Genomic DNA, 17,714 nt, shown 5'->3' on the forward strand with positions numbered 1-17,714 from the left:
CAGTTTGGGGCCCCTCAGGAGGGGGCTGGAGTGTGTCCAGGGCAGGGAATGGAGCTGGGAAGGGGCTGAAGAACTCCTGAGGGAGCTGGGAAGGGGCTGGAGAATTCCTGAGGGAGCTGGAAAACGCTGGAGAATTCCTGAGGGAGCTGGGAAGGGGCTGGAGAATTCCTGAGGGAGCTGGGAAGGGCTGGAGAATTCCTGAGGGAGCTGGGAAGGGGCTCAGGCTGGAGCAAAGGAGGCTCAGGGGGAATTTCTGGCTCTGCACAAGTCCCTGCCAGGAAGGGACACCCGGGGGGATTTGGGCTCTGCTCCCAGGGAACAGGGACAGGAGGAGAGGGAACGGCCTCAGGCTGTGCCAGGGGAGCTTCAGGAGGGCAATTAGCAAAATTGTCTTAAGGGAAAAGTTTTTCCAGCCCTGGCACAGCATCCCAAGGCAGTTTGGAGTCCCCATCCCTGGAGGGATTTAAAATCCATGTGGATGTGGTGGCACCTGGGGCCACCTGGGGTGGCCTTGTCAGTTCTGGGGAACAGTTGAAGATCTTAGAGACCTTTTCCAACCTGAACAATTCTGTGACTCCATGCTTTCCGTCGATTCAGCACGGAACTTTAAGCTCTGTATTCACCACACAGCAGCTGCTTGAGGAGTAAGGAAAGGAAATACCGAGTGTTTGGACTGTGGGACCTCCTGAGGGAAAAGCCCTGGATCTCCTGGCTCCCTCCCCTCTGTGCAGCGGGATCAGGCTGTGCTGGGTGTTATAACACTGGGGATGGGCTCCAGCCCTTCGGAGCTCTCTGATCCCCAGGGACACTGGATAGACCAGGCCTCGCACGCTGCTCCCTCGCTCGGATTAAAACCGCCTCAACCCGCAGCGCTGTGTCTCTGTGGACTGCACAGGAGGGATATCAAAGCTCCCCCGAGGGTTTCCTCAGGCCTGGTCCCACTTTCACAGGTTTCTCCAGCAATTGGTTCGTGTTAGAGCCACGGAAAAATCCCTGCTGGGCCCAGTGCAAGGCCTTGATGGAGAGGAGAGCTCGGGGGGCTGGCAAAGCTCTACAGCTCCTGTGCAGGCAGGAGGAACAGAAGTTAGCAGGCAGATAATGCTGCTGCTGGAAGCAAAGAGAGAACAAGACTTCAGAGGTGTCTGATTGTCCTCATATTATTGACGTTGTCAGCTGGGGCAACTCCAATGATTACCTGCCAAAGAAATAATGGTTTTTAGGATCCCTCTTATTCCGCAGCAAGTTGCTCTTTGCCACCTCAGTGTGCAGTAGGCAGCTATCAGCACATCTCCTTTCTTCTCTAAGTTTTATTCCTCTCTGATGTGTCACTGTCTGATTAGAAGCCCTTATCAGCCAGGGCTGCTCTTGGATGTTTTTTATGTTAAGCCATTTGTCTTGTTTTGCAGGTCTGCAACAACAAAAAGAACTGTCACTGTGAGGCTGACTGGGCCCCCCCCTTCTGTGACAAGCCAGGCTTCGGTGGCAGCGTGGACAGTGGGCCCATCAGGCAGGCAGGTCAGTGGGAATTCAGGCTCCACCTGTTTTATTCCAGGATAAAGAGTGGAAATTGGTCAGCCTCAGAAAGAATTGTTTCTAGACATTTTTAATTTTATGGGATTTGATTATTCCGTGCCAATTTTTCCCCAGTGTTGGACCTTTAAGGACCTCAAAGAGATGTTTCTGGTTTATGTGTGAGGACATGACAGGACAAGCACTCCCCTCACAAGTGCATGCATAAACTAAACCTAGATGGGAAACAATGTCTGTTTTCATATGAACAATACCATTATAAACCAAAATGGATTCTCTTCCCTGCATGCCAGATGCTGCAGCAAATGGTAATACTGAAATTATGACATCGTGTTTATTTCCATGGCAAAGCTTCCCATCATGATTTCACTACTGAAATATCTTTTTTTTCTGAAGATGGCAAAGCTACCCTGGTCAGGCACTCAGCAGGCCCAGAAGAAATTAACTCCATGTGATTTTTTTCAGACAATAAGAGTTTGACCGTAGGAGTGCTGATAACCACCCTGTGCCTTATCTTTGCTGGATCAATCATGTACCTCAAAAGGAAGACTTTCATGAGGTGGTTGTTTACAAGCAAGAAGACAACAATAGAGAAATTAAGGTATGCCCATTTTCCCTAATTATATTCCAATAGATACTAAGGGAAGGAAGCAGTAAACACAGCAATTCTCATCACCATGAATGTGTTAGAAAGAGGCAGCATTGACAAAAAAATATTCACCATCAACAGTAGTATTTTCCCTGGGTTGGTTTAATTTCATTGATAGGCAGTAAATAATGCAGGTATTAGTTTGAATATATCCCTCTTTCCTTTTGGGATGAAAAATTAAGCAGCGATGGAAGTATCGCCTTTATTTTCATTTGCCTGAAACAGTTTCATTACACTGCCTGGCCTTTTATCTAAACTCAGTTGAGTGAGCTGAAACTTTCCTATTTGAGGTCATTACTGTTTAAATTTTAGATTCATTAGAATATTCTCCTGGGTGTTACAAAGCTGCATTTCCACATATTGCAGAAGCTAATTTAACAGACTACTGGTTTCTAAAAAATCAATATTTATTTTTATTCTTGCAGGAGTGCTAGACAATTTTTACTTTCCTTGTTTACTACAATCAGGCAGAAAGCCATTGCAAAATCCCATTCTGAAAAGAGGCTCCTGTTTAAGAGAATATTACAAAGTTGTGTTCAACAATTAAATGTTTGTGTTGCAGGTCTGTGAGTCCAGCAAGACCTTCCAGTTCATCTGAGCCAAATCGTGTTCATACCACATGTGGTAGTAAAAACCTCATCATGAAGCCACAAAATACAACCATACAAAAAGTGAGTCCCTAGTTTTGAAAAAAAGTGTGAAAAAAAAGTGAAAAAAAAAAAGAAAACCAGAACCCATGTATTTTGGATCTCAGTTAAGTGATTTATTATAATGCAATAATTACATGAACTTATATCATATAGGACTAACATTAAGGAAAATAAGAGAGGGTATAGGCTTAAAAATACATCTCTGGCTTCCCAGTTGAAGACAGGTGGAGATGTCCAGTGCAGAAAATAAATAGTATAGTCTCTAGGTTTTAAAGTAGCAATAGGCCAGGTTTGATGGGGCATGGGGCTCCCTGCTGGGAGGTCTCCTTGCTTATGGCAGGAGGTTGGAATGTGCTGGTCCTTAAGATCCCTTCAAACCAAACCATCCTGTGATTCTGTGCCAGCTCTTGAAATGTATAACTTTGGTTGGATGACTTTTCCCAGAGAGATGGCCCGAGGCGGCCGCTGCCGTATCAGATCATCGACATCAGCAGCCCTGTGAAGACACACGAGATGCCACCGTTAAAAACACCCCAGCGAGTCCTGCCACCCCTTCCCCAGCTGCCAGGCCACCAAGCTGGGCCTGAGAGACCCCTGCCAGCTAATCCTTCACTGAGGTTCTGCCAGGTAATCATTGATTCTTTTCTATTTAATGTTTACTCTGTGAGTGTCTGGAGAAATGAAGTGTTTTCTCATCTTTCCTGCCGCCCTTTTCCCACAGTGTTTCCTTTATACTTTGTGTGAGTTTAGAGCTGTGCTGTAGAAAAACTGCTTTGTGGGAAGTGGGGCTGTGATCCTAAAATTTAGGATTCTGAACTCTGCTTTCACCACTCAAAAGACAACAGGAAAAACACATTAGAGGCAGACAGGGGCTGCCCAACCAGAGGGGAGCTCCACAGTTTGATGGTGAGGGGCCTGACACAGAGTTTAGGGAGTCACATTGCATGTGTGATGTGCAGGAGCAAGAGGTGTCTTAGCTTGATGTGCTTGTACCCTGCCAAGGGTTGCACACACCACAGCCTGTTTTTCCACCTGAAAAACCCTATTTCACACAGACACACCTTTCATTGCAGTGTTTAAGTAGAGATGGTAAATATTTTTTATTTTTTATTTTTGAATGAGGTGCATCTCGGGGCAATAGACAAGGCAGATGAAGTTGTCTGTGCAGTTGTCTGTGTTAAATAGTGCCTTTTCTTGTCACTGGCTGCTCCCTTTTGGCGGCATTTGTAGAGAGACTGTTTCTAATCAAAGCAGCTATTGCTGTTGTGCAGCTGTGGCGCTGTTCTGGGTGTGGCACTGGGTTAAAACAAAGTGAATGTTCTTAAGGAGATGCTTTCCTGGTGATGGATAGGAGGAGACAGCTCTGAGACAGTGCTGGAGTGCAGGGCTTTGGAAAGGGATTGGAAAAATAACACAAACAGGAATGAGAGAGGCTGCCCAGAGAAGTTTTCAGGTTACCCCAGGATCCCTGGAAGTGTCCAAGGCCAGGCTGGACAGGGCTTGGAGCAGCCTGGGATAGTGGAAGGTGTCTTGGCCATTGCAGAAGCAAATAAAGTTTATCTAGATTTAATTTTTTCTAAGTCTGAACATTGTATCACTCAGGTTAGACCGACTTTCACAACTGCAGCCAGTATTTTATTTGCTTTTTCCTATTCCATCTTGCCATTCATTTGCCTTTGCAGGGGAGTAAGAAACCCTGACTCTTTCTAAAATAAATTTTGTTGGGAATCGGAAGCAGTATTGATTCCTGTTGCTTGTCTTTAGCTCCAGTGGTTTCATTGTTCATTTTCTTGTATTCTCTAACATTCACAGTAGTCAAAGGGAAGATTTTAAGTGCAAGTGCTTTTCTGTTCCTTGAGCAGAATATGGATGGAGAAAAGGCTTTCCAAGGAAAAGGAAAAGTAACCATTTCTCATTCTGCTGCTTTATCTGCACCTGCCCAGCCTCACTGCACACCACAGCAGCCCAGTGCCCCCCTACAACTCATCTTCCTAAATCCTTGTGCTCCAAATCCCACCCAAAGTGCCAGGTGAAGTACTGTCACCAGCAAAGACTGACAGATCTGAAACTGCCAAAAAGCTTTTCAGCCTGGCAGCTCAAATTAATTGTGACAGTTCCTTCATCAAGCAAAATATCACCAATTTCAGTCTCTGCATGGAACACAAGCAGGACAAACAGGGGATCAGCTCAAGGCAGCCTAAAGAATGAGCAAGAATGGATTCTTTCAAAATTATAACCTCAATATTGTCAGAAACAGCTACTTTTTATAGCAGAAGGACACAAAAAAACACAGAGTGGGGAGAAAATCTTTCATTCTTAAGTTATTTTTTTCCCTCAAAGCTTGGAAGTAGTAAATTAGCTTAAGAATAATTTGGGATAATAAATATAAATACTACTTCATGTATTGCTTCAGCTCTCTCTTGGAAGCACATCCAGAAGGTCAGCAAGAGGAAGGACTTTAAAAATCATTGCTACATTCAGGATGTCATCCAGATGCTCAGTGCTGCAGGATGGTGCTGTAAATCATATAAAATTTCCTTTTAGTTGTTAGTAAAATAGTTAACACACAGACAACACAAAATAAACCCAACCAATCAACCAAACAGAAAATCCTCAGCGAATTAGCTCTTGCCAAGATTAATATTTAATTATCTTTTGACTGAAAAACAGCTTTTCCTTCTTTCAGAGGCTCTTGCAAGGCAAACAATCTTTATTTATGGGCCAGATACACAGTGGGTATAAATCAGCAGAGCCCCATGTGAATCAAGGGAGCAGTACAGGTTTATCCTAACCATGGGTTCAGTCCATGGATTTAGTCTCTTCCCCTCAATTTTGTTACTTTTAGCATTCAGTTGCTGCTTCTGACACTCTCATCATCTTATTACCAAAATATATCTCATCTTTTCCAGCTCATCCTAATGCCAGGAAATAGAAGTTTGTGGTTTTACTTTTTCCTCAGTAAAACTGAGCTCAGCTCAGCTCCTGCTCCTTCTGCCACAGTTATCTTGGGAATATCTGTCCTGTGACACCTCAGCCTGGCTGTAGGCACAGAGGGATTTCTCTTTCTTCTTTAAAAATCAGTGGAGAAAACCTGGAATTTCATGCACCTGATGTCTTCAGAGCTGCTCAGCATGAGAATTGTGGTTTTCATTCCAGTATTTAAAACAACACTTCCCCAAACAGGGCCTGAATGCATTAAATGCTGGGTTGTGAGTAAAAAAACTGGACAAAGAAATCCATCCGTAAATTCTTTGTGATTTTTTTGTGATTCTTTGTGAAAGGCTGAAGATTTGTAGGGGAAGAACTGGAGAAGAGAGGAAGAGGAGTGAGGAGCAAGGCCCCACACAAGTTAACAAAACTTGAAAACGAAAGAATAGAGAGAACCCCCCTGTAATCAGCCTGGGGGATGGGATTTATTTCTTCAAAGAGCTTTTCCTCTGTTCCTAAGGTTATGTGTTGTTGGTGGCATCTCCTTTCTATCAAGTGCTGCTCTGTTTTCATCTCACACCATTTATTCTCCATCTCCATTTTTATCAGAATTCCCTCCCTTTTTAATTTTTTTCTTTCATTTCCCCTTTCCTACCAGCTTGCCACATTACACTTTCTGTCAGAACACGTGGCAGCTTTCTCCTTAAGGATATTTTAACTTGAAGGCATTTTGAGTGGGAAATGAATGAATAAATAAATCAGGCATTGGGCCTGTGTATCCATCAATACTAGTATTTGTTATGCAGAGAATTAAACAGAGAGTGGACTTTATATGCAACTTTAAAATGTAGTTTGTGGCAAATTTGAACTTATTATATATGAAATTCACTTAAATTCATGTATTTTCTTCTTTATCAAAATGCCTGTGGATAATCAATTTGCATTTCCTTCTTAAAAGATCAAATATCTGCATGAAAAGTGAAAAAACAAAGGAATGCTCAAAACAAATAATGAAAAGTTGGACTTTATTCATGCTCTGATTGCTTGTTTGGATCACATCTTTCAAGGGATCTTTAATCAGATTATGCTTGTAAGCTCTTCTTGTTTCCTTTAACTTTACTAATGATACATCTGGCAAACTGAAAATAAGGAATGAAACTCCTTGGGAAAAGCGTGACTATGCAGCTCCAGTAGTAGAAAGATCTGAAGTGAGTTTGGGGCTAAAGCAGACAGATTTTGTGTGCCCTGAGCAAGCCACTTAATGTGTCCCAGCTCTCCATGGTGGGGAGCACAAGCAGCCAAGTTTCCCTTTTGCAGGGACCACCCAGAGGAGCCACTGGCCCAGCCTGACAGCAGATGACTTCTGGTCTTTATTAATGGAGCCTTTAATTCCACAGAATGAAAGCACAGCAGCAGCTCTGAGAAACAATTCCACAGATGCTCCCAATCCAAACCAGTCTGGGGCAGTTTGGTTTTTGTGGTCATCTGAATTTCCATTTTAAAGTAGTGTTGAGCATTCCCACCTTTCTATAGAGCTACTTCTACAAAGTTATGTACTGGATCTTTGCTGTTTTAATTTATCACCAGTTAAGTCCAGTGGAGATGCACCCTGCACTTCTAGAGTAAAGAATCAAAAGACATAAAATCATGAAAATATAGTATTAAATCTTTGATTTAAAATATAAGCAACAGCTTATTAAAAATAAGTTATTTTTATTCATTTAAACCTGCCTGGTCATAACTGATGAAAAAATATCTTCAGTTTAGGTTTAGATTAGGTGTTGAGAAGAAATTGTGAGGTGGGAGTGAGGCCTTGGTTTTGCCCAGGGTTGTGGCAGTGCCCGAGGCCAGGTTGGACATCGGGGTTTGGAGCAGCCTGGGACCATGGAAGGTGGCACTGGATGGGCTTTAAGGTCACTCCTAAGCCAACCCAGTCTGTAATTCTGTGAATTTATCCTGCCTGTGGCTGTGTGAAGGGTTTGGTGTCTGCTCTGGAAAGTGACAGGAGCTGGTGTTTCCTGCAGGAGCCCCCCAAGCCCAGCCCTCCTCGGAAGCCTCTCCCCGCTGACCCCCTGGGCCGAGCGCGCCAGGGCCCCGCCGGACACCCCAAGGCTCTGCCCCACATCAGCCCTGCCAGGTCAGTCCTCACCCTGCTGCCTGAGGAGTTCAGATTTTATATTTTTCATACATTTGTAACCCTGCAGTTCTTCTGTGTAGAACTCTAAACTCTGTAGAGTGCCCACTGCTGCGTCCCCATTTTGGTCAGACACCACAATTCACCTCCGGGCCTGGGAACCAGGGACACCTCACTCAGGCCCTGAGAAATGGAAACAAAAGTGAGTTGAGGGGGAAAAATTTGAGGTAAATGACTTCATTACCTGAAGCTGTAATTGGAAGATTAACCCCTAATGTGAAAATTGACCAAATTTATAAAAGTGTGGAAACCTGTGACCCACTGGTCATTTTGGGTGTAGGCCCTGTGGGTGGGCTTCATCTGCCTGAAATGTACCTGAAGGCCCTTCAATAAATATAGCTGCTTTTTATTCCCTTAATTTTTTCTGGCCTCTGTTTTTAGGTAGTCCCAAAAAGGTACCAATCCTAACACCTGGGTTGTAGCACTTCAGCAGCAATGTGGCTGAAATGGCTCGAGGAACTGCTGCAAAAACCACTTCCAATATAATTTCCATCTCTAGTTTTGCTTATCACACTGCTTCTCACTGGGAGTACAGCAGCGCAGTTGCTGTGGCTCCCACAGAATATGAGGATTTATAATATCTGTGAAGGTTTGACTGTAAACATCTGGCTGCCTATTTACAAAAATTAACCAATAAATAATAAATTTGCTCTTCAGACGCCCCCCCATCCGAATTAGGCTAAGAACTGAATGCTGTTAAAATCAGCCACCAATAGAAGCAATTTCCTGATCACCCATTTCCCAAGGAAACATCAATTGGCATCATCTGAAAATAATAGCCAAAAGATTCCAAAAGCATAAAAATTGTACACTTCAAAAATCTAAAGTATGTTTGAAAAAAATACCCAGGAAGTGGAATAACTCCAATAACAACCAATGTTAGTGAGTTTAGTCAATGCTTTTTTCTTACTCAATATTCCTCAGTTTCCTGTGAATAAAGTAAGCTTTAAAGAAGATAAAAATGGTGATTTAAGCTACAAGAATTCTATCAGTAAAGCACTTAAATGCTCAGAAACATTAAAAATAGAAACAGTTTCTTAAAATTTAGCAAAAATACCACAAAAAGAAACTTGATTAAACTCCTGGCTGTCCATTCTAGTCAGATATTCTGAAAACAGCATTTCAAGCTGACTCCTCCAACTTTAGGAGTTCCACTACAAGTTTTGGAATTCCACCTGGAATTCTGCAACATTACTGAGATTTTTGATCAGGTGCAAAATGGATGAGCACCCAAAGGAATGGAGAGATGAAGTAACAATTTGCTGTTTTCTTTCTTTCCAACAGACCTGCTCCCAAACATCCACCGCAGGTATCCAGGTCCAGCAACACGACAGACCTGAAATGAGTAAAAAACCTGACACCTTTATTTTCAAAAGTGAAGACAGAAGTTTGCACTATCTTTCAACTCCAGCTGGAGTTCATTTCTTTGACAATACTTAGAATTTTTAATGTTTAAAACAGCATTATTTTTAAGAATTCTGAGCTACTGCCTTTGGTGCTGTGCTGTGCTATGGTGCTCTGTATACTTGCTCAGGTACTTGTAAATTATTAATTTATGTTGAATATTTATTACAGTGCAGTGCACTGTAGTAGATATTTTTACCATAGCTGAGTTTTCCTAAAAAGGAAGCCTTTTTTTTTTTTGTTTGTAATATTTCACTGAACTTGAATAATTCTGCTCTGTTGGTCCTATGTAGATTTCTTAGTTTTGATCTATTCTTTAAGGAGTGCTGATACAGATCAATGAAATGTGTAAACAGCTCCATCTCAATGGTTCCTAACCAACTTGTGAATAAAAATGGCAGGGTAAAAAGACAAAATCTCTCCTGGAACTCGGTGAAATGCCTGATATCTGCACCCAAGGTGTAACCTGTATTTAACCAAAGGCTCACTCTGTGCTTGCAGCTGTACTGTAATCTCAATTTTCATGTTACTGTTAGAGATCTTCCAGAAATCCCTGTGCTGGAAGAGGATGTATCCACCTGGGAGAAGTCCTCTCACTGAAGAAGTACTGTATATCACAAAACTGTGCTGTTTTTAACCTCATTTTCCTCAAACACAGCCTGGTTAGTACATATTAATGCAGATATCAGGCCTCCCAGTGCCATCTTCCTTTCTGGTGCTTTGGTAATTAAATTCAGCCATCTCATTGCTGTCCTGATTAGACTGGCAGTGCATTACACCCAGGGCTGGGGGGAAACCAAGAATTACAAAGAATTACATTTTAAGAATCAACTTTTATATTATTTCCTTTTGCCTCACCGCTCTGCTTATCACCTGTATTTTGCATATTTACTACTGTTTTGTATTTAACTTCTACAACGTTGCTCCAGGTTTCTTAATTCCCAAATCAAAATGTGTATTTTAATACATAGACTTGGATTATCCAAAAAAAAAAAAAAATAATAGATAAGTTCATCTCTGCTCTGTGATTACACCTGATCTCTTCTGTGCCTTCTCAGTAGAACTGCTGAACACGGTTTCACCTGTAAAAACAACAATTTCCAAACATCACTTGCAGCAGAGGGAGAAGGGACTATCACCATTAATAGGATGGTTTCCTCATTGCTTGTGGTTTTTGTTTCCTTAAGCAAAAATAAAAGCATTGATAGAAACTTGCATCTGGCTTCAGGAAGTGTAATTGTATTTCATTTTCCCAGTTATTTCCCCTCTCAGCAACACAACCTTCGTGTTTATTGATAAACAAACCAAAATCAACTCCAGCTTAGTTGGGTGCTGAATAGCAAAGGAGAAGCTTCACAAATGTATTTTAAATTCTTAAAGCACCTCCAACAGCAACAACAGGGCTTTGTGTGTGGAGAATCACAGCAGAAGGGTGCAAACATCCCAGGCTCAGCAATGCTGGGGGAAACAAACTGGTGCTTTTTGTGTACTTTACATATTTCTCTATTTAAAACACTATTTTGTTTATATTTTCAGTAGGGGGTATCTCCATTTGAAGCAGCCACATGATCTCAGTTTGCTTGTTTGAATGCTCCCATTTTATCAGAATTCTGCAAACTGCTGAAAACTATAAGGTAAAACTGTGAGTAGTGAAAGGTGACATTAAATGACCAAAAAGTATCTGTTTTCAACATCAGGAGTTCTGAATTTAACAGGAGCACCTTAGGTAAGACTCTACACCTGTATAAACTTAAGGCAGGCTTAAAAGTATAGAAAATAGAAATATCCATACAGGGCACCCAGTTGTGTCCCTGTCACTTCAAGCACCCACTTCACCTCCACCACATGTCAAACTTCTTAATTATTCCCACTGAAACAAGCACAGGAATTCAGTGACATGGAATTTATTCCTACCGTGAAGAAGAACATATTATCTACCACATTTACCATCTAAGACCTGGCTAAACTTTGAGATTTCTACATGTCTGGGAAAAAAAAAAATCCCAATTCTTTATCTGAAACAAAGGTAACAAAACTAGAAATCCTGTAAAGATTAAATAAATAAATTATAATAAAATATATAATTATAATATATTTTATATTATTGTATATAATGACATATATTAATTATAATAAATTAATTCAAAATTAATGCCATTACTTGACACTAAAAAAAGTTGTTACTGAATAGTACAGGCCAATATTTTTCATAGCAAAATGTGGGTGCAATATAGGTAACAGCCATAAAATGTGGAGTCCTTGCAGTCAGCAATTTGCAAAATTTATATTTATATTTATATTTATATTTATATTTATATTTATATTTATAAAATTCTACTGGCAGAAAGGGACCAGTAGCTTGGGGGTGGGACGGGACAGCAAACAACACATGACAACAAGAGATGACACCCAATAATCCATCAAATCCTTCTTTTGTTTTGGGGAATTTCATCAGTAGTAGCTGGTTTGAGGTGTTTTCCCACCTAATTAGTGCCTTCCTGATTAGAAATGCAGATGGCATGGAAAATTCCGCTGTGGAAAGCAGGTGAATGGTTTTACACCTGTAAGGGCAGTGTAAGCAAATCAATTCCTGTGGGATACACCAGGGTGAGAAATCCAAGCTGTGCTCCTTGCACAGGTCCTGCCATAATAAATTCAGTCCTGCCATGATACTTTCCTCCACCTCCCTGCTCAGCAATCTTTGACTTCTAAATCATCTTTAATAATTAAGTTTATGCCAGCCTTTAAATCCTCAGTATTTTATGGTTCTCAATTTATCTTCGTGGGAGAGATTTTTTAATGCTGTTTCTTCCTTTCTGTCTTTTTTCCACACCCAAATTCCAGCCTCCCACCTCTGGAATGCTGGGACAGACAGACTCCTTTTCCAGAGGGAAGCAGGAACAGAGTGTGCTCTCCCTAAAGCAACGCTGCCTTTATGCTAATCAATAGAACAAAAAGTGCAAACCACCAAAGAAAATGAATAAATATGCAGTAAACAAAAGGAAAATTGCATATTTACCATCTTTCTCCCCATCAAGTCCCTTGGGTTTAGTATTCCTAGATTATTTGTAAAAGCTAGCAATTATCAGAGTAGCAAGATTTATCTTCTTTTAATTTCATGGAATATTTTAAAAGCCTTTTCAAAAGCTCAGAGAAGAAAGAGATGCAGAGCTTTTCCCTTTGTTCCAATTCTGGTTTCTTCTGATTATTTGAGTATGCAATATTCTCTTTTATTAACTTCCAATCAAATAACAGCAGTTTCCAATTTGACTATAAATTACCATGTAACAGTAAACAAATTCATTCTTTATCTCACTCTGCAAAACATCATTTTCTAAACTCAGTAAGGCTGAAACTCGTTTTGCAGAGCCCATCCTTCCACATAACGAGACCACACATAAATCTGCCCCATAAATTACAGGCAGCTGCCCTTTGCACATAACACTTATAAGAGAAAATAAAATCCTAGAGCAGATTGAATATTTAGAACTCTTGGAATTCAGTTCATTCAGGAATTTAATATCCAACATCATCATCATCATGACAAAAGATACTTTTCCCATCTTTTATTTTTTAAGCAGTATGCAAGACCACGTGTATCTGTAGAGGTGAGCAACGGATTTTATGCTTCACTTCACGTCTTAATTCTTACATATTTAAATTTATTGCTTTTAATGTATTTAGGAACAATTGGGGAAGAGTTTGGAGCCCCAGGAGAGGCTGAGGGAGCTGGGAAGGGGCTCAGCTTGGAGAAAAGGAGGCTCAGGGGGCCTTTCTGGCTCTGCACAACTCCCTGCCAGGAGGGACAGGATGAGAGGAAATGACCTCAAGTTGCAGCAGAGGAGGTTTGGAGTAGATGGAAAAAAATTCTTCCCTTAAACAAGGAATGTAAGAGAGAAGGGCATCTCTATGTTCTCACTGGCAAAAATTTAAAGTTCAATTCAACAGATTTGCTATGTGCCATATATTAGATTATGCTGGATTTTCTATTTTTTTAAAGCAACTTGAAATTTTGCATTTCTTTGCTTTACTTTGGAATCTTGATGGTTCTTGATTTGAAGATCTCTAAAACTACTTTTTAAACCCCCAAACCATCACTTTTAGGAACAGAGCTGAAAAGACCTCTGATCATTTATATCTTTATTATACGCCATTGGCTTTTATTTAGCAAATATATCAGATTATTTTACAGTTAAAACTGTAAATTACTACTTAATTCCAAAACCCAAAAGCTAAAATATATCAATATATCTTTTTTTTACAATGATTCATTAATTTAGCCTAATTCTCTGTAAGAATTTTAGATGCCTTAACAATCAGAACATATTTTTCACTTCTAGAGCTGAAGATAAATCTGTTGCACAAGCAGCTCATGATTTCAAGTAAAGAAGCATCTCCTTGGAAAATTTAAAGATGAGTATTATCAAGGTTGGGTAAGAAATGCTAATTTTTTGTTTACTAAAGGGGTAGTCATGAAAGCAAAGGAGGTCTTGAAGAAGAAAAGGAAGCAGTAGAGAAGAAAAAAAAAATCAGCATTTAATTTCCAGCAGCTTTGTAATATCCTCAGGGGAATGCCAAAAAGTATTTTTGTTTATTTGAATTTCTTGCTTTGCATCTAATTGTGTGTGTAAGAGGGTTCTGTAAGGATTCAGTGTCTGTAAATGCCATGGGTGCACTTAAATACAGGAGGAGATGCTGAAGAGGAGGCTGAGCTCCAAAATTTAGAGTGCCAAGGGCCCAGAAATCTGAATAATAGAGGTGAAACAGGCAAGTTGTAGCATTTGGGGCCAATTATTCATCTTTTCACTTTCTTGATAGGAAAAATCTAAGTTTTCTGAGGCATCATCTCCAAGCTGGGAAACAGCAGTTTTTCCTCTTAGTTTTTCCTTCTTAACTTCTACCAAATTGACCAAGCTCCAAACAAGCAAAAATTATAACAAATGCAGAAGGAAATACATTTTTAAAATAAACTCAGAGGCAAAAAAACCTCTATTTGGAGATTATTTATACCTACCTGTGAAAACTTCCAGTCTTTTGTAATACTGCAAGGTAAAGAGGGAAGAATCTCCCTTTTCACAAGAGCAAAGAAAATACCTGAACAAGCAAAGAAAATACCTGAACAAGGAAAGAAAATACCTGAACAAGGAAAGTCTCCCACTGGTTGTTACAGCTGCAGATCTGGGTAGCTCCTCCTGCAGCCCCAAGAGCACAGGCTGGAAAAATCACCCTAAATCCTGTTTAAAAGGTGGAATCTCCATCCTACACCCATCTAATCCAGGGTGCTGCTGCCTGGAATTAAACTATCAAGTCAGGTTTTAATAAAGCATCAAGTACCAAAGTGCTTCAATGCCCTTGCTGCTCCTTCCAGCCCACACAAAGATGCAAAGCAGAGGCATTAACTGGTACAGAAGCCATTAATTTGACTTTAGCACTAAGCAGAGCAGTAAGTAAAGCCCAGTAACTTGGAAACTGCAACAAGTTGATGGTTTGGGAAAATTTTTAGGCTGTTTGTATGAGACATACATATTTATGTTAAAATATAGGTCAGGGACAGCTGAGAAAATTAATCAAACTCCTTGTTTATCACAAGCATGATTAGTACATTAGGAATGTATGAAAAATATATTCATTCAATGAATACATTCAGTTTGTAGAATTTTTTTTTCCCTAAAAATATGATCTGGGCATGTTTTGGACTATCCCTTCCTCTCCAGTTACCTTCAAGCTATTACCTGTAATTACTAACCAAAATCAAACCAGGATAACAGCTCTGAAGACAGAAAATCATGTGGCTTTAAGACAGCAGGGAGATTTTCTAGAATTCCAACATTCAGTAAGACATAACAAACTACAGGGTAATTGCTTTGATATTATTTTTATGTTTTAGACTTTCTGGAGCTGGAATTTCCAGTGTTAAGCAGGGCTGTCCTTCCCCACAGCCAGAGGGGAAAGTGGCTGGGCTTGGGGGTCTTTGGGCACTACCCCCAGAGCACTGTCTGCCCCTAAAAAAAGCACATTTCCTATTCAGCTCCCTTCAAGGAACTCTCTACAACCTTGGCCCTTCCACATTCAGCAAACCCTCTCTTCACATATTCCCTCTTCATCACTTTTGGGTTGTTTTTCTGCCTTTCCTTCCTTCATTTTGTCTTATCCTCTTTGTGTTCTTGTGTCTTTGTGGCTCCCCCAGCCAGTTTTATCTAAATCCTCTGGATGAATGAGCTTCTTTTCCCCTCCTTATTCCAGCCAGATTTGTCTTGTGAGCGTTACCTTTGTTTTTCCAGGGTGAGCAGACTCCAGCCTTTCCCATGGCAGCACCAAGCCTGGCTCAGAGGGCACATTTGGGATTCCTGCAGGCCAGGAGAGCCCCAGGTCCCTAAAGCACATGGTGGGTGCAGCTCCTTTGCTGCTCCAGGCCACCATATAAAGCCAAATTCCAGATTTATTACTTGAATAACTCCCAGTTATTCAACCCCAGACTACAGCAGCACAAATTTTGCTGGGGTATAATTCTCTTGCCAGACCATTTTAATTTTTTGCAGCCATTCAAGCCAATCCCAAACCTAAAGGTGTTTACAGAGGAACATTTTATAAAAACCTCTCCAGGGAATCTCTTTTTTTTCTTTCTTTCTCTTTATTTTCTCCCCCTTTTTTGTGTCAGGTTTCTGTGATGAGGCTCTGCAACCTCCAACGAACACTGTAAATCTCCAGGAGCACCACCATAAATAACAGGAAAGACAGTTAAATGGATTGATCGGAATAGATGAATTACACTGTCAGGATGTTCCCAGTTTGGATTTCTCTTCTCCTACAGCTTTGACTTCTCTCCACTATTGAAATTCACTGAGATTTTCTCCATTCTGTGAGGTGGCACCAGAGCACTCGCTGTTTACATCCCCTCCTTTACTGAAGTTTCCCAGCCTGGTTTTTCCAACTGGAGCTCTGCTGGAATTTCAATTTAACCTTACTCACTTCTCATTTCACCACTTCAGCCAGTGATAACAATTCCCCAAAAACTACAATTGCAAAGCCAGTACTTCCTTCCAGCAGCAAATTCTAATCACAGATGCTTTTAATTACTTTGTGTGAGGGCTCAATTAGTGTGAGGCCCATCCAAGTCAGCCCTTTCCCCATCTGACTGCAGTAGGATGGGTACAGCTACAAACACTTCACACCAAAACATCAGACCCAACTTTTCTAAAGAGTCCATGACAGAGCCAGAGTGGGAATCAAAGTCATAACAATCTGCCCTGAGGGACAGTAGAGTCACTAGAGTGTCAGAATGCTTTAAATACAGATGCAAAATTTATTTGGCAGTTTTATTCTTTATTTATTTATCATGGTGAACAGAGCTCGACACATCAGATACCAAAGAACTTGGTTGCCTTTCTTACAGAATGTGCCTATCCCAAGTGCTGTGGGCATAAAAACAATAAAACCCTCATGGTAGAAAGGACATGTTGAGGTGGCAGAATGGGCCCCTGCAGGGATTGGTTAAAAAGGCATCTCAGGAATATAAAAGATGTGAAAGAAGTGATGAAGGAAAGGTAAAGACAATTCACCACATCTCACTAGAACCAACAGGAGCCTCTGCCATTAGGAGCAGATGTCCCCAGCCAGAGAGAGGACACACACCACGAGGTAACCTCTGGTTTCCCTTCAGGAGCATGGAGCAGATGTGAGGAAGCAGGATGGAAAACCCACCCACCTCCTCCTCCTCAGCACCTGGGGATGTGCATGGAGAAGTGGAACATCCACCACAAGAAGCTCATGCAGGGTCAGTGCTGCTCCAGCCTCGTGTGGACAGAACTCCAGACAGTACAGGAATGGTAATATGACTGATCCTCTTGAAGGGACCTCAGGAACAGACCTACAGGAGCACACCAATGTGTACCATGAGCAGGAGGAGAGGGGCCTCAAGCCAGGTGGAGGAAGGAGAGAGTCTGACCTGTGTGGATGCCATGGCCTGGCACATCTGACCCACAGAGATACAGCTTTGGGTGGCACCAGTGCTCAGTGTACCCTGATGCTATCAAGGAATGTGGGAGCAGAATCCATTTCTGTTTCCTGGGGGGCCAGGAGGATCCCAGCAGCTGAAATGAGTTTAACTGGGAATGAGTGGCAGAAAGCTCCCACTGGGACTGGCCCAGAGGCCCCTGCAGCCTCAGCACAGAACATCTCACAAATGGGTATTTCACAGACCCAAAAGGACATCGTTGGGCTTTGGGGATTGCTGCTGTGGGGACGGAAGACATCAGACAATTGAATACCCTGCCTGGCCTCACAGGTGACCCCTCTGCTGTGGGATGGCTGAGAGCTGAAGAACAACAGGTCCAAATCAAATTCTTCATCATCATCATCA

General features: G+C 41.4%; 1 protein-coding gene and 3 long non-coding RNA genes across 6 annotated transcripts in view; 2 read left to right on the top strand and 2 right to left on the bottom strand.

Annotated features, from left to right (window-relative positions):
• Positions 1 to 10,572, top strand: part of ADAM12 (ADAM metallopeptidase domain 12) — a 170,805-nt gene extending 160,233 nt beyond the window's left edge. For all 3 annotated transcript variants that reach the window (XM_086900257.1, XM_086900259.1, XM_086900258.1), the window contains exons 18-23: positions 1,407 to 1,515; positions 1,996 to 2,131; positions 2,742 to 2,850; positions 3,274 to 3,456; positions 7,782 to 7,894; positions 9,236 to 10,572. In XM_086900257.1, coding sequence (XP_086756383.1) covers positions 1,407 to 1,515; positions 1,996 to 2,131; positions 2,742 to 2,850; positions 3,274 to 3,456; positions 7,782 to 7,894; positions 9,236 to 9,296 — 711 coding nt within the window. In that variant the 3' untranslated portion in view covers positions 9,297 to 10,572. The remainder of the gene's footprint in view (positions 1 to 1,406; positions 1,516 to 1,995; positions 2,132 to 2,741; positions 2,851 to 3,273; positions 3,457 to 7,781; positions 7,895 to 9,235) is intronic.
• LOC147651819 (uncharacterized) lies at positions 10,253 to 12,558 on the bottom strand. Its single transcript, XR_015290033.1, has 2 exons — positions 12,375 to 12,558; positions 10,253 to 10,437 (listed from the first exon to the last, which is right to left on the bottom strand). It is a non-coding gene; the product is annotated as an uncharacterized LOC147651819 (long non-coding RNA).
• A 224-nt stretch (positions 12,559 to 12,782) lies between these two features.
• Positions 12,783 to 16,668, top strand: LOC147651820 (uncharacterized). Its single transcript, XR_015290032.1, has 4 exons — positions 12,783 to 12,963; positions 13,696 to 13,788; positions 15,637 to 15,740; positions 16,014 to 16,668. It is a non-coding gene; the product is annotated as an uncharacterized LOC147651820 (long non-coding RNA).
• On the bottom strand, positions 16,636 to 17,386 carry LOC147651821 (uncharacterized). Its single transcript, XR_015290034.1, has 2 exons — positions 17,301 to 17,386; positions 16,636 to 17,222 (listed from the first exon to the last, which is right to left on the bottom strand). It is a non-coding gene; the product is annotated as an uncharacterized LOC147651821 (long non-coding RNA).
• Between the last annotated feature and the right edge of the window lie 328 nt (positions 17,387 to 17,714).

This window comes from Cyanistes caeruleus, chromosome 8 (genome assembly GCF_971803275.1).
Source record: "Cyanistes caeruleus chromosome 8, bCyaCae1.hap1.1, whole genome shotgun sequence".
NCBI lineage: Eukaryota > Metazoa > Chordata > Aves > Passeriformes > Paridae > Cyanistes > Cyanistes caeruleus.